At 41.6% G+C, this 22810-nt stretch overlaps 1 protein-coding gene across 1 annotated transcript in view; it reads right to left on the reverse strand.

Moving 5' to 3' along the window:
- Positions 1–22810, reverse strand: part of IKKbeta (I-kappaB kinase beta) — a 65820-nt gene that overhangs the window by 22772 nt on the left and 20238 nt on the right. Inside the window, exons 6-9 of the mRNA XM_071683241.1 lie at positions 20852–20968; positions 19459–19588; positions 7806–7997; positions 2588–2802 (exon numbers count right to left, since the gene is read on the reverse strand). Coding sequence (XP_071539342.1) covers positions 2588–2802; positions 7806–7997; positions 19459–19588; positions 20852–20968 — 654 coding nt within the window. The remainder of the gene's footprint in view (positions 1–2587; positions 2803–7805; positions 7998–19458; positions 19589–20851; positions 20969–22810) is intronic.

Raw genomic sequence — 22810 nt, forward strand, 5'->3', positions numbered from 1 at the left:
TATATGTGTATATGTCTGTGTATGTATATGTATACGTTGAAATGTATAGGTATGTATATGTGCGTGTGTGAAAGGGTGTGTGAAAGGAGAAAGTTTAGAGCTAGGTTATTGGGTTTAGCAGGGTTTACGGACAAAGTTGGGATGTAATTTTGAATGGAGAACAATTGGAGGAAGTGAAGTGTTTAAATATCTGGGAGTGGGCTCAACAGGGAATGGAACCATGGGATTGGAAGTGAGTCTTAGGGTGGGGAAGGGGGCAAAGATTCTGGGAGTGATGAAGAATGTGTGGAGAGAGAGAACATTATTTCGGAGAGTAAAAATGGAAAGAATGAGTGAGGAATGGTTGACAAAGAGGATATATGTGTGTCAGAGGAAGAGGGAACAAGGAGAAGCAGGAGACCAAATTGGAGGTGGAAGGAGGGAATGAAAAATATTTTGAGTGATTGGGGCCTGAACATGCAGGAGGGTGAAAGGCATGCAAGGAATAGAGTGAATTGGAACGAAGTGATATACTGGGGTTGACATGCCATTAATGGACAGAACCAGGGCATAGGAAACATCTGGGGTAAACCAAGGAAAGGTCTTTGGGGTTTGGATAGGGAGCTGTGCCCTTTTTTGTCTGTTTTCCTGGCACTACCTCGTGGATGTAGGGGGTGGTGATGCTATTTCCTGTGGGGCAGGGTGGCGCTGGGAATGGATGAAGGCAAGCAAGTATGAGTAAGTAAGTATGTATATATATGTATATGTATGTGTATGTATATTTTGGGTGATTGGGACCTGAACATGCAAGGGGGTAAGAGGCATGCAAGGAATAGAGTGAATTGGAATGAAGTGATATACTGGGGTTGACGGGCTATCAATTGATTGAACCAGGGCATGTGAAACATCTGGGGTAAACCAAGGAAAGGTCTATGGGGTCTGGGAAAGGGAGCTGTGGCCTTTTTTGTTTGTTTTTCTGGCGCTACCTCGCTGATGTAGGGGGTGTCGATGCTGTTTCCTGTGGGGCAGGGTGGCACTGGGAATGGATGAAGGCAAGCATGTATGAATATGTACATGTGTAGATATGTATATGTCTGTGTATGTATATGAGTATATTTTGGTATGTATATGTATGTGTTATCCCTGGGGATAGGTGAGAAAGAATACTTCCTATGTATTCCCAGCGTGTCGTAGAAGGCGACTAAAAGGGGAGGGAGTGGGGGGGCTGGAAATCCTCCCCTCTCATTTTTAATTTTCCAAAAGAAGGAACAGAGAAGGGGGCTTCTAACAACTTGCCTCCCACACCATATATTCTTAATACTAATTATTTATTCATTTATTGTACTTAATCGCTGTATCCCATGTCAGCAAGGTGACGCAAGGAAACAGACGAAGAATGGCCCAACCACTCATATACACATACATACATAAACACCCATACACGCACATATACATTTCAATGTATACATACATACATACATAGACATATACATATATACACATGTACATATGCATACTTGCTGCCTTCATCCATTCCTGTCACCACCCCACCACACAGAAAATAGCACACCCCCCCCCTCCAGCGAGGTAACGCCACGAAAAGACAAAAAGGCCACATTCGTTCACGCTCAGTCTCTAGCTGCCATGTGTAATGCACTGAAACCACAGCTCCCTTTCCACATCCAGACCCCATAGACCTTTCCATGGTTTACCCCAGATGCTTCAATGCCCTGGTTCAATCCACTGACAGCACATCAACCCTGGCACACCACATCGTTCCAATTCACTCTATTCCTTGCACTCCTTTCACTCCCCTGTATGTTTAGGCCCTGATCGCTTAAAATCTTTTTCACTCCATCCTTCCACCTCCACTTTGGTCACCCACTTCTCCTTGTTCCCTCCACATTTGACACATATATCCTCTGTCAATCTTTCCTCACTCATTCTCTCCATGTGTCCAATCCATTTCAACACACCCTGTTTTGCTCTCTCAACAATACTCTTTTTATTACCACACATCTCTCTTACCCTTACACTGCTTACTCGATCAAACCACCTCACTCTACATATTGTCCTCACACATATATTACTGTGTGATTAATAATTATAAAAAATAGTTAAAAACTAATAAAAAATACTTAGAAAACTAATGTAACTGTACAGTACTGCATGTTTCTTGATTTTAGTATTTAAGAGCATATGATGGTAAGCAATCTCCCTCACACATGTACCCCTCCCTAAATTTATCCCACTGTAATCTATGGTAAAACTGGTTCCACTACAGTATACAATTTTTCACTTATGAGGCATTTTACTGGAACATACCTTCAATATAAAACTAGGGATCTGTTTGCATTAATCAAAACAATATAATTCTAAAAGAGTATTTTACAAGGTCACATTATCAACGTAATCACTGAATCTCGACTGTTTTTAAAGGTTTTAGTTTTATTAATAATTCACAGTATAAATGTTTAATTAAGAATCATACAGTTAGTATCTAGGGATATTAGTCTAGGTCCCCCAACATGCCAAGGATTAAAAATGTTAGAGCAACTGATGTATTTCTTTTCACAGTAAATTATTTACATAAAATATCCAAACTAACATTGACACTTTCTGAGCCTGAGTCAGGAGTGTAAGAAGTCGAGCCTCACGGTGGAGGAAAAAGATGGCATGTGCCCACATCCTTCGCTGAGTCTGGTAATCCACAGTTGTTCTAGGCTCACGTAACATTGCTTCCACCAAAGGGGGAAAGTGGGGTGGCACTTGTGGTCGTGTCATACCTTCCGCAAAGATGTATAACAACCATTCATCTTCATCCTGAAACAAAAAATTAGCTTAAATGTTCACATCTACAAAAACTTTGACTATTGAACCTTTTAACTGTGGCTTTAGCAGAATATTGAAACTGAAAAAGTAAGAAAAGCCTTTAATATTCTAATACACAAGCCAAATTTTGTTTCATAGGCATTCCTGGACTCCTGGGTCAAAGGGCAAGGGTGTATCATCATCAACAATGGAAAGAAGCATAGTCTTGTCAAGATTTCATTTCCTGCATGGAGTAGAGCACAGCCTTAAAACTGCAGCTGCCTCATAAAAGGGGTCCTGGGCTTTTTCTTTCAAGCTTGTAATTATTCCCTGCCACTGTGAAGTAGTGTCAGGAACAAATAATGAAGTTACTCACTCACATCCACTCTTCAGCTATCATGTTTAACACATCAAAACTCGAGCTCCCCATACGCAGTCAAGCCCCACAGACCATTAAAAGACATCCCCTCACTACTCTATAAGCAGTCTAGGAAAACTACTACAGGAAGTAATGCAACCTTAGGCTGATGAAGTCTATGGATAGGAGGTTCCTGGTAATACCGGGACCCTTTCTTGGAAAGGGGTCCTAGGGTAATAATAAATAAACTAATATTAGTAAAATAGACAAAGAACAACCCAATTTGCTCACATCTAACCTTTACCAGTCATGTACAATGCTCTGGTTTCAGAGCATTATACAAAACAGCTAGAGAATGGATGTGAACAATGGTTGTTCTTTGTCTGTTCCTGGCACTACACCGTTACAGCATGCAACAGAATAAGTATGAAAAGAATTATACACTAAAGAAATTTACACTATAATGAAATAAATGGTTGCATCATACCATATGGCCTATGAAAGCCACAAAGAACGGTTAAAACTGAGGAACAGGGAACAACATACAACAAACAGCAATAACTGAATGATAATATGCATTTTAAGAAAAAGTTCTAAATTCCCTATCTATGATGCAAAGTGCAGACAATCAGAACATTTGCTGAAGAATTTCATGCTTTTAGTTTCCAGGTAAATAATGTGCATAAGATGAGAACAAATGGGAACACCAGTGAAGGGGGCAGGAGGGAAATGATAACAGGTAGTGATGAAGTGAGAAGATGGAGTGAGTATTTTGAAGGTTTGTTTAATGTGTGTGATTATTGAGTGGCAGGTGTAGGTTGTTTTGGTCAGGGTGGTGTGCAAAGAGAGAGGGTTAGGGAGAATTATTTGGTTAAGAGAGAAGAGGTGGTGAAAAACTTGCGGAAGATGAAATCCAGCAAGGTGGCAGGTTTTGATGGTATTGCAGATGAATTTACTAAGAAAGAGGACGACTGTGTTGTTGACTGTTCGGTAAGGATATTCATTTTATGTATGGATCATGGTGAAGTGCCTGAGGATTGGCAGTTGCATGTATAATGGCACTGTACAAAGGCAAAGGAGACTAAGGCAAGTGTTCAAACTACGGGGGGATAAGTTTGTTGAGTATTCCTGGGAAATTGTATGGGAGGGTATTGATTGCAAGGGTGAAGGCATGTACAGAGCATCAGATTGAGGAGGGGCAGTGTGGTTTCAGGAGTGGTAGAGGATGTGTGGATCAGGTGTCTGCTTTGGAGAATGTGTGAGAAATACTTTGAAAAACAGATTGCTTTGTATGTAGCACTTATGGATCTGGAGAAGGCATATGATAGGGTTGACAGAGATGCTTTGTGGAAGGTCTTAAGAGTATATGGCATGGAGGGAAGCTCACAGAAGCAGTGAAAACTTTTTATCATGTATGTATGGTATGTGTACAAGTAGGAAGAGAGGAAAATGACTGGTTCCCAGTGAAGGTCAGTCTGCAGTAGGGGTGTGTGATATTTCCATAGCTGTTTAATTTGTTAATGGATGGTATGGTTAGTGTGGTAAATGCAAGAGTTTTGGAAAGAGGGGCAAGTATGCAGTCTGTTTGAATGGGAGGGCCAGGGAAGTGAGTCAGTTGTTGTTAGCTGATGATACACATTGGTGGCTGATTCAAGTGAGAAACTGCAAAAGTTGGTGACTGAGTTAAAAAAAAAGTGTGTGAAAGGAGAGTTGAGAGTAAATGTGAATAAGAGCAAGGTTATTAGGTTCAGCAGGGTTGAGGGACAAGTTAGTTGGGATGTAAGTTTGAATGGAGAAAAACAGGAGGAGGTGAGGTGCTTTAGATATCTGGGAGTTAGCAGCAAATGGAACCATGGACGCAGAAGTGAGTCACAGGGTGGGGAAGGGGGCCAAGGTTCTGGGAGCAATGAAGAATGTGTGGAGGTGGAGGGTACAAGAAGCGGTAGACCAAATTGGAGATGGAGGGATGGAGTGAAAAAGATTTTGAGCGATCGGGGCCTAAACATACAGGAGGGTGAGCGACATGCAAGGAAAAGAGTGAACTGGAACGACAAGGTATACCAGGGTCAACATGCTGTCAGTGGACTGAACCAGGGCGCGTGAAACGTCTAGGGTAAACCATGGAAAGTTTTCAGGGCCTGGATGTGGATTGGGAGCTGTGGGTTTCAGCACATTACACATGACAGCTAGAGACCAGGTGTGAACGAATGTGGCCTTTTTTTTGTCTGTTTTCCTGGCGCTGCCTCGCTGAAGCAGGGGGTAGCGATGCTGTTTCCTGTGGGGTGGGGTGGTGCCGGGAATGGATTGAAGGCAAGCAAGTATCAACAAGTACAATAAAGAGATTACATTAATATTTTAGCAAAATATGTGGTTGCATCACAAAAAGGCCAATGAAAGCTGCAGAGAATGGTTAAAATTGGGAAACAACACATAATTCAAACAGCAATAAGTGAATGATAATGTGCAATGAGAGAACATTATCTAAATTCCCTATCTAGGATGCAGTGTGCAACAGTAGACACTCAGAATGTTTGCTGAAGAATCCTACTCACAGATATGAGAAACAGCAGCTTTATGTCTGCCCTACAAAATATGAATCCATTACAAAAACGAGTTGCTTCAACACATACTAACAAGGAAATTCATCAAAGTCAGGAAGAAGAAAAAGACTAAACATGATGAAATATCAGATAGTAACACATAAAAATATAACAGCAATCATTAAATGATAATGTGGGCTTTAATGGTGTGTATTATATCCCTTACTCATAATAAGCATCCTACAGAGGAAGGAATATTTTCTTTTTCCTAATCACCATTTTTGTTTACATTTAACAATCATTTATTTTATCTATTATACTTTGTCGCTGTCTCCTGCATTAGTGAGGTAGCGCAAGGAAACAGACGAAAGAATGGCCCAACCCACCCACATACACATGTATATACACACACGCAGATAAGCATACCTATACATCTCAACATATACATATATATATACACACAGACATATACATATATACACATGTACATAATTCATTTTGTCTGCCCTTATTCATTCCCGTTGCCACCCCGCCACACATGAAATGACAACCCCCTCCCCCAGCATGTGCATGAATGTAGCACTAGGAAAAGACAACAAAGGCCACATTCATTCACACTTAGTCTCTAGGCACTAGGAAAAGACAACAAGGGCCACATTCGTTCACACTCAGTCTCTAGCTGTCATATTTAATGCACCGAAACCACAGCTCCCTTTCCACATCCAGGCCCCACAAAACTTGCCATGGTTTACCCCAGACGCTTCACATGCCCTGGTTCAATACAGTGACAGCACGTCGATCCCGGTATACCATATCGTTCCAATTCACTCTATTCCTTGCACCTTGCATGCCTTTCACCCTCCTGCATGTTCAGGCCCCAATCACTCAAAATCTCTTTCACTCCATCTTTCCACCTCCAATTTGGTCTCCCACTTCTCATTCCCTTCTCCTCTGACACATATATCCTATTTGTTAATCTTCCCTCACTCATTCTCTCCATGTGACCAAACCATTTCAAAACACCCTCTTTTGCTCTCTCAGTCACACTCTTTTTATTACCACACATCTCTCTTACCCTTTAATTACTTACTCGATCAAACCACCTCACACCACATATTGTCCTCAAACATCTCATTTCCAGCACATCCACCCTCCTCTGCACAACTCTATCTATAGCCCATGCCTCGCAACCATATAACATTGTCGGAACCACTATTCCTTGAAACACATCCATTTTTGCTTTTCGAGATAACGTTCTCGCTTCCACACATTTTTCAATGCTCCTAGAACTTTCGCCCCCTCCCCCACCCTACGACTCACTTCCGCTTCCATGGTTCCACCTGCTGCCAAATCCACTCCCAGATATCAAAAACACTTCACTTCCCCAGTTTTTCTCCATTCAAACTTACCTCCCAAATGACTTGTCCCTCACCCTACTGTACCTAATAACCTTGCTCTTATTCACATTTACTCTCAGCTTTCTTCTTTTACACACTTTACCAAACTCAGTCACCAGCTTCTGCAGTTTCTCACCTGAATCAGCCACCAGCGCTGTATCATCAGCGAACAACAACTGACTCACTTCCAAAGCTTTCTCATCCACAACAGACTGCATACTTGACCCTCTCTCCAAAACTCTTGCATTTGCCTCCCTAACAACCCCATCCATAAACAAATTAAACAACCATGGAGACATCACGCACCCCTGCTGCAAACTGATATTTACTGAGAACCAATCACTTTCCTCTCTTCCTACTTTTACACATGCCTTACATCCTCGATAAAAACTTTTCACTGCTTCTAACAACTTGCCTCCCACACCATGTATTCTTAATACCTTTCACAGAGCATCTCTTACAAAATGAATAACAGTAACCAGCAACTAACTTAACTCTAACATTCTATATTTCCTATTTATCAAAGAACTAAAAATATGTTCAGAATTCTCTCTGACAGAATTTGACTGATGTGAATGAAACTAAGAACAAAAATGTACAGATATAAAGATAAAGTCTTAAGGTTCTACACTAAGAAAGGTTAAACAAATCATAGAATGACAGACAGATGGTAAAAGTACTACCTTAACAAGAACAATAAATCAGTTTATTCAAGCTTACTGGTGGAGCCCAGCACTGGATGGCTGGTCGAGAAGAGTCAGGAGGCTGGCCTCGGGGAAGGAGTGGCCGTTGATCCTCTATGGCAACACCACTGTCTTGAGCTACCCACTGTTGAACCTCAGATAGTGATGTTGTTTCTGTTACTTCATACTCCAGCAAACGGCACAAATCCACAACAAACACTTTGATCATCTTCAAAAGAAGAAAATATACAGCAATATTATCAATCATAAACTCTGCAATTATTATGAGCAAGAAAACTATTAATGTATTCTTTATCAGAATGTTGCAAAAACTTTCTTCATTCTAAATATCAACATTTCAAGACTGCCAATTATTACCTAAAGATGCACTGAGCATTACAGTTGTTCATCTCCTATTTGTTGAATACATGACTTAGCTAGTTAGCATGGGAAATAAATGAGGCATGCTCCCACTGGGATAATATTTGGGCATAATCTGAACAATTACTGTGGTTTACTCACAATCTACCCATAAAGATTATCCACTGATCATTACAGCTTCTGTGTTGCTATGTTTTAAATATGATGCTGTAAGATAATCATGTCGTTTGACACTTATTCCCTGCCCAGCTTCACCCATTATAAATATTTCTGGGCTAGTGTCTATGTTTTTTCAGTGTATGATTACTGCCAGAAGCAATGAGGAGTTATTACACAGAGAATAAGGCAAGTAGAGAGAAGGGTGAGGTAGAAGGGTCTGGGGCAGGGTTAAGTGATGTCATCATAGTTGTTTAATCTGCTTATGGATGGAGTGGTGAGGGAGGTGATTGCAAGCATCTTGGATATAGGAACAACCATACAGTCAGCTCAGGCTAGGAGGTCTAGGAAGCAAAGAAAGTCTTTTGCTGATGATATAGTACTGGTAGCAGATTCTTGTGAAAAACTGCACAGAAGCTGCTGTCTGGTTTTTGGGGGAGTGTGTCAAAGGAAAGAGTTGAGAATCAATGTGAATAAAAGCAAAGTTATTAAGTTCACCCATGAAAAGAACAGGTTATTTGGAATGTGAGTTTACAGTGAGAGGACATGGAGGTTGTGGAATGTTTATAACACCTGGGAATGGATACAGAAGCAAACAGAACCATAAGAGATGAAGTGAGCCACTAGGTGGGTGAGGAAGCAAAGACCTTGAGCACACTAAAGAATGTATGGACAGATAGGTCACTGTCTTTCAGGGCAAAGATGAGTAAGTCTGATGGTATGGTAGTCCAGTCATTGCTGTATTAGTGAGACATGGGTCTTCAACAAAAATGTAAAAGATAGAGTGAATTGCTGGAAATGAAATGTTTGGAAACAATATGTGGTGTGAGGAGGGTTGATTGAACAAGAAATGAAAGGATAAGAGATGGGTGCATTACTAAAGTGACCTATGTAAGAAAGAGCTGAATAGGATGAGCTGAAATGGTTTGGACATATGGAGGGGATGGTTAAGAGGATATACATGTCAGAAGAGGGGGAAAAAAAGGGGAAACCCAAGCAAGAGGTGGAAGGATGATGTACAAGATGCTTTGAAGGCATAAAGTGTAAAATGAAGTAAGGTGAGGTAGCACCAGGAAAAGACAAAAAAATGCCGAATTCGCTCACACTCAATCTCTAGCTGTCATGTAATAATGCCCGAAACCACATCTCCCTTTCCACATCCAGGCTCCACAGAACTTTCCATGGTTTACCCCAGACGCTTCACATGCCCTGATTCCATCCATTGACAGCACGTCGACCCCGGTATACCACATCGATCCAATTCACTCTATTCCTTGCCCGCCTTTCACCCTCCTGCATGTTCAGGCCCCGATCACTCAAAATCTTTTTCACTCCATCTTTCCACCTCCAATTTGGTCTCCCACTTCTCCTCGTTCCCTCCACCTCCGACACATATATCCTCTTGGTCAATCGTTCCTCACTCATTCTCTCCATGTGCCCAAACCATTTCAAAACACCCTCTTCTGCTCTCTTAACCACGCTCTTTTTATTTCCACACATCTCTCTTACCCTTACATTACTTACTCAATCAAAGCACCTCACACCACATATTGTCCTCAAACATTGGGCATTCACTAATAATCTTACTTCTTCATCCCACCACTCACTACCCTTTCTAATCAACCCACCTCCCACTCTTCTCATGCCACAAGCATCTTTTGCGCAATCCATCACTGATTCCCTAAATACATCCCATTCCTCCCCCACTCCCCTTACTTCCATTGTTCTCACCTTTTTCCATTCTGTACTCAGTCTCTCCTGGTACTTCCTCACACAAGTCTCCTTCCCAAGCTCACTTACTCTCACCACCCTCTACACCCCAACATTCACTCTTCTTTTCTGAAAACCCATACAAATCTTCACCTTAGCCTCCACAAGATAATGATCAGACATCCCTCCAGTTGCACCTCTCAGCACATTAACACCCAAAAGTCTGTCTTTCGTGCGCCTGTCAATTAACACGTAATCCAATAACGCTCTCTGGCCATCTCTCCTACTTACATACGTATACTTATGTATATCTCGCTTTTTAAACCAGGTATTCCCAGTCACCAGTCCTTTTTCAGCACATAAATCTACAAGCTCTTCACCATTTCCATTTACAACACTGAACACCCCATGTATACCAATTATTCCCTCAACTGCCACATTACTCACTTTTGCATTCAAATCACCCATCACTATAACCCGGTCTCGTGCATCAAAACCACTAACACACTCATTCTGCTGCTCCCAAAACACTTGCCTCTCATGATCTTTCTTCCCATGCCCAGGTGCATATGCACCAATAATCACCCATCTCTCTCCATCAACTTTCAGTTTTACCCATATTAATCGAGAATTTACTTTCTTACATTCTATCACATACTCCCACAACTCCTGTTTCAGGAGTACTGCTACTCCTTCCCTTGCTCTTGTCCTCTCACTAACCCCTGACTTTACTCCCAAGACATTCCCAAACCACTCTTCCCCTTTACCCTTGAGCTTCGTTTCACTCAGAGCCAAAACATCCAGGTTCCTTTCCTCAAACATACTACCTATCTCTCCTTTTTTCACATCTTGGTTACATCCACACACATTTAGACACCCCAGTCTGAGCCTTCGAGGAGGATGAACACTCCCCGCGTGACTCCTCCTTCTGTTTCCCATTTTTTTTTTATTTCGTACTATTCGCCATTCCCACGTCAGCGAGGTAGCGTTAAGAACAGAGGAATGGGCCTTTGAGGGAACATCCTCACCTGGCCCCCTTCTCTGTTCCTTCTTTTGGAAAATTGAAAAAAACGAGAGGGGAGGATTTCCAGCCACCCGCTCCCTCCCCTTTTAGTCGCCTTCTACGACACGCAGGGAATACGTGGGAAGTATTCTTTCTCCCCTATTCCCATTTTAGAAAGTTAAAAAATACAAGGAGGGGAGGATTTCTGGCCCCCTGCTCCCGTCCCCTCTAGTTGCCTTCTACGACACGCGAGGAATGCGTGGGAAGTATTCTTTCACCCCTATCCCCAGGGATAATATATATATATATATATATATATATATATATATATATATATATATATTTTTTTGCTTTGTCGCTGTCTCCCGCGTTTGCGAGGTAGCGCAAGGAAACAGACGAAAGAAATGGCCCAACCCCCCCCCCATACACATGTACATACACACGTCCACACACGCAAATATACATACCTACACAGCTTTCCATGGTTTACCCCAGACGCTTCACATGCCTTGATTCAATCCACTGACAGCACGTCAACCCCGGTATACCACATCGCTCCAATTCACTCTATTCCTTGCCCTCCTTTCACCCTCCTGCATGTTCAGGCCCCGATCACACAAAATCTTTTTCACTCCATCTTTCCACCTCCAATTTGGTCTCCCTCTTCTCCTCGTTCCCTCCACCTCCGACACGTATATCCTCTTGGTCAATCTTTCCTCACTCATTGTCTCCACGTGACCAAACCATTTCAAAACACCCTCTTCTGCTCTCTCAACCACGCTCTTTTTATTTCCACACATCTCTCTTACCCTTACGTTACTTACTCGATCAAACCACCTCACACCACACATTGTCCTCAAACATCTCATTTCCAGCACATCCATCCTCCTGCGCACAACTCTATCCATAGCCCACGCCTCGCAACCATACAACATTGTTGGAACCACTATTCCTTCAAACATACCCATTTTTGCTTTCCGAGATAATGTTCTCGACTTCCACACATTCTTCAAGGCTCCCAGAATTTTCGCCCCCTTCCCCACCCTATGATCCACTTCCGCTTCCATGGTTCCATCCGCTGCCAGATCCACTCCCAGATATCTAAAACACTTCACTTCCTCCAGTTTTTCTCCATTCAAACTCACCTCCCAATTGACTTGACCCTCAACCCTACTGTACCTAATAACCTTGCTCTTATTCACATTTACTCTTAACTTTCTTCTTTCACACACTTTACCAAACTCAGTCACCAGCTTCTGCAGTTTCTCACATGAATCAGCCACCAGCGCTGTATCATCAGCGAACAACAACTGACTCACTTCCCAAGCTCTCTCATCCCCAACAGACTTCATACTTGCCCCTCTTTCCAGACTCTTGCATTCACCTCCCTAACAACCCCATCCATAAACAAATTAAACAACCATGGAGACATCACACACCCCTGCCGCAAGCCTACATTCACTGAGAACCAATCACTTTCCTCTCTTCCTACACGTACACATGCCTTACATCCTCGATAAAAACTTTTCACTGCTTCTAACAACTTGCCTCCCACACCATATATTCTTAATACCTTCCACAGAGCATCTCTATCAACTCTATCATATGCCTTCTCCAGATCCATAAATGCTACATACAAATCCATTTGCTTTTCTAAGTATTTCTCACATACATTCTTCAAAGCAAACACCTGATCCACACATCCTCTACCACTTCTGAAACCGCACTGCTCTTCCCCAATCTGATGCTCTGTACATGCCTTCACCCTCTCAATCAATACCCTCCCATATAATTTACCAGGAATACTCAACAAACTTATACCTCTGTAATATATATATATATATATATATATATATATCCCTGGGGATAGGGGAGAAAGAATACTTCCCACGTATTCCCTGCGTGTCGTAGAAGGCGACTAAAAGGGAAGGGAGCGGGGGCTGGAAATCCTCTCCTCTCGTCTTTTTTTAATTTTCCAAAAGAAGGAACAGAGAAGGGGGCCAGGTGAGGATATTCCCTCAAAGGCCCAGTCCTCTGTTCTTAACGCTACCTCGCTATCGCGGGAAATGGCGAATAGTATGAAAAAAAAAAAAAAAAAATATATATATATATATATATATATATATATATATATATATATATATATATATATATATATATACATACATATATACATTCACATACATACGCACATACACACACATACACACACACACACACACACACACACATATATACATATATATACATATGAAAAATGTAAGAAATAATATATATATATATATATATGTATTATTATTATCATTATTTTGCTTTGTTGCCTGTCTCCCGCTCCTGCAAGGTAGCACAAGGAAACAGAAGAAAGAAATGGCCCAACCCCCCCGCACACATGCACATACACACACACACACGTCCACACACGCAAACATACACACCCACACATCCCAACGTACACACATATATACACACACAGACACACACATACACACACATGCACACAATTCACACTGTCTGCCCCTACTCACCCCCATCGCCACCCTGCCACACATGGAATAACATCCCCCTCCCCCTTCATGTGCACGAGGCAGTGCCAAGAAAAGACAACAAAGGCCCCATTCGCTCACACTCAGTCTCTAGCTGTCATGTAATAATGCCCGAAACCACAGCTCCCTTTCCACATCCAGGCTCCACAGAACTTTCCATGGTTTACCCCAGACGCTTCACATGCCCTGATTCCATCCACTGACAGCACGTCGACCCCGGTATACTACATCGATCCAATTCACTCTATTCCTTGCCCGCCTTTCACCCTCCTGCATGTTCAGGCCCCGATCACTCAAAATCTTTTTCACTCCATCTTTCCACCTCCAATTTGGTCTCCCACTTCTCCTCGTTCCCTCCACCTCCGACACATATATCCTCTTGGTCAATCGTTCCTCACTCATTCTCTCCATGTGCCCAAACCATTTCAAAACACCCTCTTCTGCTCTCTTAACCACGCTCTTTTTATTTCCACACATCTCTCTTACCCTTACATTACTTACTCGATCAAAGCACCTCACACCACATACTGTCCTCAAACATCTCATTTCCAGCACATCCACCCTCCTGCGCACAACTCTATCCATATCCCACGCCTCGCAACCATACAACATTGTTGGAACCACTATTCCTTCAAACATACCCATTTTTGCTTTCCGAGATAATGTTCTCGACTTCCACACATTCTTCAAGGCTCCCAGGATTTTCGCCCCCTTCCCCACTTCCGCTTCCATGGTTCCATCCGCTGCCAGATCCACTCCCAGATATCTAAAACACTTTACTTCCTCCAGTTTTTCTCCATTCAAACTTACCTCCCAAATGACTTGACCCTCAACCCTACTGTACCTAATAACCTTGCTCTTATTAACATTTACTCTTAACTTTCTTCTTTCACACACTTTACCAAACTCAGTCACCAGCTTCTGCAGTTTCTCACATGTGGACATGTATGTATATACATGTGTAGGGGGTGGGTTGGGCCATTTCTTTTGTCTGTTTCCTTGCGCTCCTCGCAAATACGGGAGACAGCGACAAAGCAAAATAATAATAATAATATATATATATATATATATCTTATCATACTTTGTCACTGTCTCCCTTGTTAGCGAGGTAGCGCAAGGAAACAGAAGAGAGAATGGCCCAACCCACCCACATACACATGTATATACATACATGTCCAAACACGCACATATACATACCTATACATCTCAACGTATACACATATATACATACACAGACATACTTACATACACATGTACATAATTCATACTTGCTGCCTTTATTCATTCCCATTGCAACCCAGCCACACATGAAATGACAATCCTCTCCCCCTGCATGCGCGTGAGGTAGTGCTAGGAAAAGACAACAAAAGCCACATTCGCTCACACTCAGTCTCTAGCTGTCATGTATAATGCACCAAAACCACAGCTCCCTTTCCACATCCAGGCCCCACAAAACCTTCCATGGTTTGCCCAAGACGCTTCACATGCCCTGGTTCAATCTATTGACAGCACGTCGACCCCGGTATACCACATCGTTCCAATTCACGCTTCCTTGCACGCCTTTCACCCTCCTGCATGTTCAGGCCCTGATTGCTCAAAATCATTTTCACCCCATCTTTCCACCTCCAATTTGGTCTCCCACTTCTCGTTCCCTGCACCTGTGACACATATATCCTCTTTGTCAATCTTTCCTCACTCATTTTCTCCATGTGACCAAACCATTTCAAAACACCCTCTTCTGCTCTCTCTCAACCACACTCTTTTTATTACCACGCATCTCTCTTACCCTTTCATTACTTACTCGATCAAACCACCTCACACAAAATATTTTCCTCAAACATTTCATTTCCACCACACATCCACCCTCCTCCACACAATTCTATCTATAGCCCATGCCTCTCAACCATATAACATTGTTGGAAACACTATTCCTTCAAGCATACCTATTTGTTTCTTTCCAAGATGATGTTCTTGCCTTCCACACATTTTTCAACACTCCCACAACCTTCGCCCCCTCCCTCACCCTGTGACTCACTTCCGCTTCCATGGTTCCATCCGCTGCCGAATCCACTCCCAGATATCTAAAACACTTCACTTCCTCCAGTTTTTCTCCATTCAAACTTACCTCCCAGTTGACTTGTCCCTCAACCCTACTGTATCTAATAACCTTGCTCTTATTTATATTTACTCTCACTTTCTTCTTTCGCACACTTTACCAACCTCAGTCACCAGCTCCTACAGTTTCTCACCCGAATCAGCCACCAGCGCTGTATCATCAGTAAACAACAACTGACTCACTTCCCAAGCTCTCTCATCCACAACAGACTGCATATTTGCCCCTCTCTCCAAAACTCTTGCATTCACCTCCCTAACAACCCCATCCATAAACAAATTAAACAACCATGCAGACATCATGCACCCTTGCCGCAAACCGACATTCACTGAGAACCAGTCACTTTCTTCTCTTCCTACTCGTTTACATGCCTTACATCCTTGATAAAAACTTTTCACTGCTTCTAACAACTTGCCTCCCACACCATATATTCTTAATACCTTCCACAGAGCATCTCTATCAACTCTACCATATGCCTTCTCCAGATCCATAAATGCTACATACAAATCCATTTGCATTTCTAAGTATTTCTCACAAACATTCTTCAAAGCAAACACCTGATCCAAACATCCTCTACCACTTCTGAAACCACACTGCTATTCCCCAATCTGATGCTCTGTACATGCCTACATCCTCTCAATCAATACCCTCCCATATTATTTCCCAGGTATACTCAATAAACTTATACCTCTGTAATTTGAGCACTCACCTTTATCCCCTGTGCCTTTGTACAATGGCACTATGCATGCAAAGAGACATTACGCATTCCGCCAATCCTCAGGCACCTCACTATGAGTCATACATACATTAAATAACCTTACCAACCAGTCAACAATACAGTCATCCCCTTTTTTAATAAGTTCCACTGCAATACCATCCAAACCCGCTGCCTTGCCAGCTTTCATCTTCTAGAAAGCTTTTACTACCTCTTCTCTGTTTACCAAATCATTCTCCCTAACTCTCTCACTTTGCACACTACCTCGACCAAAACACCCTATATCTGCCACTCTATCATCAAACACATTCAAAAACCTTCAAAATACTCACTCCGTCTCCTTCTCACATCACCACTACTTGTTATCACCACCCCATTAGCCCCCTTCACCAATGTTCCCATTTGTTCCCTTGTCTTACGCACTTTATTTACCTCCTTCAAAACATCTTTTTATTCTCCCTTAAAATTTAATGATACTCTCTCACCCCAATTCTCATTTGCCCTCTTTTTCACCTCTTGCACCATTTTCTTGACCTCCTGCCCCTTTCTTTTATACATCTCCCACTCATTTGCATTATTTCCCTGCAAAAATCGTCCAAATGCCTCTCTCTTCTCTTTCACTAATAATCTTACTTCTTCATCCCACCACTCACTACCCTTTCTAATCTGCCCACCTCCCACACTTCTCATGCCACAAGCATCTTTTGCGCAAGCCATCACTGCTTCCCTAAATACATCCCATTCCTCGCCCACTCCCCTTACGTCCTTTGTTCTCACCTTTTCCCATTCTGTACTCAGTCTCTCCTGGTACTTCCTCACACAAGTCTCCTTTCCAAGCTCACTTACTCTCATCACTCTCTTCACCCCAACATTCTCTCTTCTTTTCTGAAAACCTCTACAGATCTTCACCTTCGCCTCCACAAGATAATGATCAGACATCCCTCCAGTTGCACCTCTCAGCACATTAACATCCAAAAGTCTCTCTTTCGCGCGCCTATCATTTACACATAATCCAATAACACTCTCTGGCCATCTCTCCTACTTACATAGGTATACTTATGTATATCTCTCTTTTTAAACCAGGTATTCCCAATCACCTGTCCTTTTTTAGCACATAAATCTACAAGCTCTTCACCATTTCCATTTACAACACTGAACACCCAATGTACACCAATTATTCCCTCAACTGCCACATTACTCACCTTTGCATTCAAATCACCCATCACTATAACCCGGTTTCGTGCATCAAAACTACTAACACACCCACTCAGCTGCTCCCGAAACACTTGCCTCTCATGACTTTCTTCTCATGCCCAGGTTCATATGCACCAATAATCACCCATCTCTCTCCATCCACTTTCAGTTTTCCCCTTATCAATCTAGAGTTTACTTTCTTACACTCTATCACATACTCCCACCACTCCTGTTTCAGGAGTAGTGCTACTCCTTCCCTTGCTCTTGTCCTCTCACTAACCCATGACTTTACTCCCAAGACATTCCTGAACCACTCTTGCCCTTTATCCTTGAGCTTCATTTCACTCAGAGCCAAACCATCCAGGTTCCTTGCCTCAAACTACTACCTATCTCTCCTTTTTCCTCATCTTGGTTACATCCACACACATTTAGACACCCCAATCTGAGCCTTCGAGGAGGATGAGTACTCCCCGCATGACTCCTTCATTTTATCATACTTTGTCACTGTCTCCCACATTAAGAAAGTAGTGCAAGGTAACAGACAAAAGAATGGCCCAACCCACCCACATACACATGTATATGCATACACATCCACACACGCACATATACATACCTATGCATTTCAACGTATACATATATACACATACAGACATATACATACATACACATGTACATAATTCATACTTGCTGCCTTCACCCATTCCCATCGCCACCCTGCCACACATGAAATGACAACCCCTTCCCCCACATGCGCGTGAGGGAGCGCCAGAAAAAGAATAACAAAGGCCACATTCGTTCACACTCAGTCTCTAGCTGTCATGTATAATGCAATGAAACCATAGCTCCCTTTCCACATCCAGGCCCCACAAAACTTTCCATGGTTTACCCCAGACGCTTCACATGCCCTGGTTCAATCCACTGACAGCACATTGACCCCGGTATACCACATCGTTCCAATTCACTCTATTCCTTACACGCCTTTCACCCTCCTGCATGTTCAGGCCCCGATTTCTCAAAATCTTTTTCACTCCATCTTCCCACCTCCAATTTGGTCTCCCACTTCTCGTTCCCTCCACCTCTGACACATATATCCTCTTTGTCACTCATTCTCTCATGTGACCAAACCATTTCAAAACATCCTCTTCTGCTCTCTCAACCACACTCTTTTTATTACCACACATCTCTCTTACCCTTTCATTACTTACTCGATCAAACCACTTCACACCACATATTGTCCTCAAACATCTCATTTCCAACACATGCCCCCCTCCTCTGCACTACTCTATCTATAGCCCACGCCTCGCACTTCTCGTTCCCTCCACCTCTGACACATATATCCTCTTTGTCAATCTTTCCTCACTCATTCTCTCCATGTGGCCAAACCATTTCAAAACATCCTCTTCTGCTCTCTCAACCACACTCTTTTTATTACCACACATCTCTCTTACCCTTTCATTACATACTCGATCAAACCACTTCACACCACATATTGTCCTCAAACATCTCATTTCCAACACATCCCCCCCCCTCTGCACTACTCTATCTATAGCCCACACCTCGCAACCATATAACATTGTTGGAACCACTATTCCTTCAAACATACCCATTTTTGCTTTCCGAGATAATGTTCTCGCCTTCCACACATTTTTCAATGCTCCCAGAACTTTCGCCCCCTTCCCTACCCTGTGACTCAGTTCCACAAAGTAAGAGAAAGGATATTAGAAGGAATATGATAGCACTATCAATGTGAGGAAATGTCCATGTAACTGAGGCCTGTTTATGATTCCCTCTCCAAACAGTATGAGAGTACAATACTTTATTTTGCTAAATTGAGAGTCCTAACTGTACTGAAAAAAAAAAAAAAATAATCCTTACCTTTTTATTAATTACATCACTGATCATGGTAAATGCAACAACTTGCTTACTGCCATCATCATTTTGCACTTGACCTCGAAGACCTGGTTCCCATTCAAGCATTATACGCAACCACTCCTCTAATCGAGTTCTGAAGAATTGGATGTATTGTAATAAAACAGACAATGACTGGTCTATATCAAAACTATTTCTACACAATCTGAATCAATTTACACATATCAATCAGCAGAGGTCGGCCTAATATCCAATGGTGTAATGCACTGTTAACAAGCATCACAGTGGTCTTCATGTAACAAATGACAAAAAAATTATGGGTTCACATCTGATTAAACAGTTAGAAAACAATGCATTGTAAAAGGTACTAATACATGGATGAATTTATTAAAGAAGATGAAATGAAGAAAGAATAATACAACTCTATTGAATAATGACATAAGAAACAAACAAGCACTTGCTTTCACAAGGAAAGTGTAGGTGCGCTGTCAAGCTGTAGCAGCAGTGAGGAACAACACTGCAAGCTACGAAAAACTTGTGAATGTTGAATATATTTACCTTCATATTGTATTTACATTAATATTGTCTTCCATTTATCTATAAAATACCAAAATCACATCTGAAGAGCCATTATTGTTACTAAAGGAAGTCAGCCTAGAGCACTTACTAATGTAAGAAGTGACAGTCAGGAATGTATCTCCATAAGCATGTTAATAATGAACTTTACTCAAGAATGCATCTTGTCCATTATAAGAAATCTTTATGTAATGTTATTTTTTCCTGCCATGAACATTGCATATTTGTCAATCTTGGGTTCATTTGAAACCATTCTTACCCATTTTTCTAATCCTGTACGAGTCTTTGTACTTAACTCCACGCAGGTTTTTTTTCACTTTATTTGGTAGGAAAATGTCTCACCAAAGAGACTGAAATGCTTGAGATTACAAACTCTTTAGAGTGAAAGTGTGCATGAAAAATGAGTGAGCAGTGCCAGTGAAGATTATGAGTGTCATAAGAGTGGATTTAATGGTGGAGTCTACAAGAGTAAGGCTACAGATTGTGTGTGAAATGAGAGGGAAAAGACCCTACAAAAGACACCTGTAAAGGTTATAAGGGATGAGCACTGTGAAGGTTAGTATTCAGAGATGGGTAAAGATATGATGATAAAAGATATCAATATGGATGTGAGAATGAATTTTATGGGTGAAGTGAGGAAATGAGGGCATGGAATGCAACCTTGAGTGCTCTAAGGGTGTGAGATGTGAAGCACTACAGTGAAAAGATTGAGCATATGTTACAAAAAAAATGAGATAGCAGTATAGCTAACAAATGTCAGACTGCAGAAATATGGTGATGGGAAATAATAAACAAAGATGTTTATTCTGAATTGTACATTTACCTAAAAGGAGCTGAAATATGAGACTCAGGAAACATGTGTGAAGAAAACTGCACTTCGCCATTTCGTCCCTCATACACACACACATGATGGGACTGCTTTGTTCGAACCCGCTTCATCCTGAGGATAAGTAAACTTCAAGTAAAATCTCCAAAATTGTGATGAATTAGAATGTCCTATAATTACTATCTAAAAATTCCAACTAAAAATATTAATAAATCTAAATTACATATAAAAGGTGGATAGCATCATGGTTCTCCTGTGATATTCAATATCTAGAACTCTAAAGCTGGTTTCGATACTAAATACAGGTAAGGTGCTATCAATCTAGTGCATGCAAATCAAGTTCAGGTTTTAAATTAGCTATTTGCCTAAAATGATGCAATTGTTATAGAAGCAGGTGGCTAAATTCTAATACCCATTTTTTGCATAAAAATAATAGATACAGGGCTCCTAGGGCTATGACTCCAGGACTACATGTTAAAATCACGTTACATGGCTTAAAGAAAAATACACCAAAAAGCAAGTAGAGGCTCTTTACCATCTGCATTAATACAACAAAACACCATCATTAGACAGAATAAATGCTCTAAAACTACTTACAAGAACACATGTACAATTCACACAACATAATACAGTATGCACTTTGGTTTAGAAATGTCTGAGGTCTGAGGTTAGTATAAGGATGGAGCAAAAAATGGGGTGGCACTTCTGACAAAGTTAAAGCTGTGGAATGTGTAGAAAAGTATAAGGAGAAGACTTTGAGAATGATGAAGATAAGAATGAGAATGTCACAGCCTATGCATCTGGAAGCAAGAGGGGTGAAGGAGAGAAAGGACTCTGGAAGAAGCTGAGTGAGTGCTTGGTAATTTTTTGACCCAAGGTGAGGTATCCAAGAAATAATAAAAAGCCTGTACACCATTTTATAGGGATAAAGGATAAAACTGAATGTCTAAATTACACCTGTTGCATATACTTGGTAAGGTGTCTGCAAGAGTGGTGATTGAAAGGGTGGTCGTATGCACAGAAAATCAAATTGCAGTGAAGTAGTGTGGCTTGTGGAGTGATAAAGAAAGTGTGGACCAAGTGTTTGCTTTGAAAAATTTGTGAGGACTACTTAGAGAAGGGCAAAGTTTTACAAGTATTTAGCATGGAAGAAAAATTGGTAGATGCAGAGGAGTTTATATTTGGACAGAAAAGCAAGGGTGCTAGTATTAAGGGAGGAGGGCAAGAGGGTTTCAAGTGAAGGTGGGTCAATATCATGGGTGTGTGATGTTACAATGGTTGTTTAATCTGTTCATGGAGGGGATGTGAGAGAGGTAAATGACAGAGTTTCAGAGAGAGCAAGAGGTCTACAGTATGCTTGGGGTGGAGGACTGGGAGGTGAGTCAGATGATCTTTGCAAATGATATGGTTCTGGTGGCACATATGAGAGACACCAGATGTTGGTGACAGAGTTTAGGATAGTGCATGAAAAGGTCCTGGATGCAAAGAGGAGCGTGTGATAAGAGAGGTCATTATCTGTGTGACAAAGATGGGTAAGTTTGAGGGTATATTAGTCCTGATAGTGTTGTAAGGATGTCATGGGCCCTGGATGCTAAAGATAAGAGAATGAATATGTTGGAAATCAAATTTCTGGGGGCATCATGTGGTATAAGGAGGAGTGATCATATTTGGAATGACAGTATAAGAGCAAGATGTGGTTAGAAATACAGTATAATTGAGATAGCCGACCACAGTATGCTAAAATGGTTTGAGCATTTGGAGAGAATGAGTGAAGAAAGTCTGACAATGAGGATCAATAAGACAAAAACAGAGGGAGCAAGAGATAAAGGTAGACTGAACAGAAGAAAGCATTGTTGAAAGAGACTTTGAAGCGAGAGCCAACTAGTCAGGATGGGGAAAGGCATAGAACGAATAAAGAAAAATGGAGTGATTTGGCACACGGGCACCACATACTGT

This window comes from Panulirus ornatus, chromosome 36, assembly GCF_036320965.1.
Source record: "Panulirus ornatus isolate Po-2019 chromosome 36, ASM3632096v1, whole genome shotgun sequence".
NCBI lineage: Eukaryota > Metazoa > Arthropoda > Malacostraca > Decapoda > Palinuridae > Panulirus > Panulirus ornatus.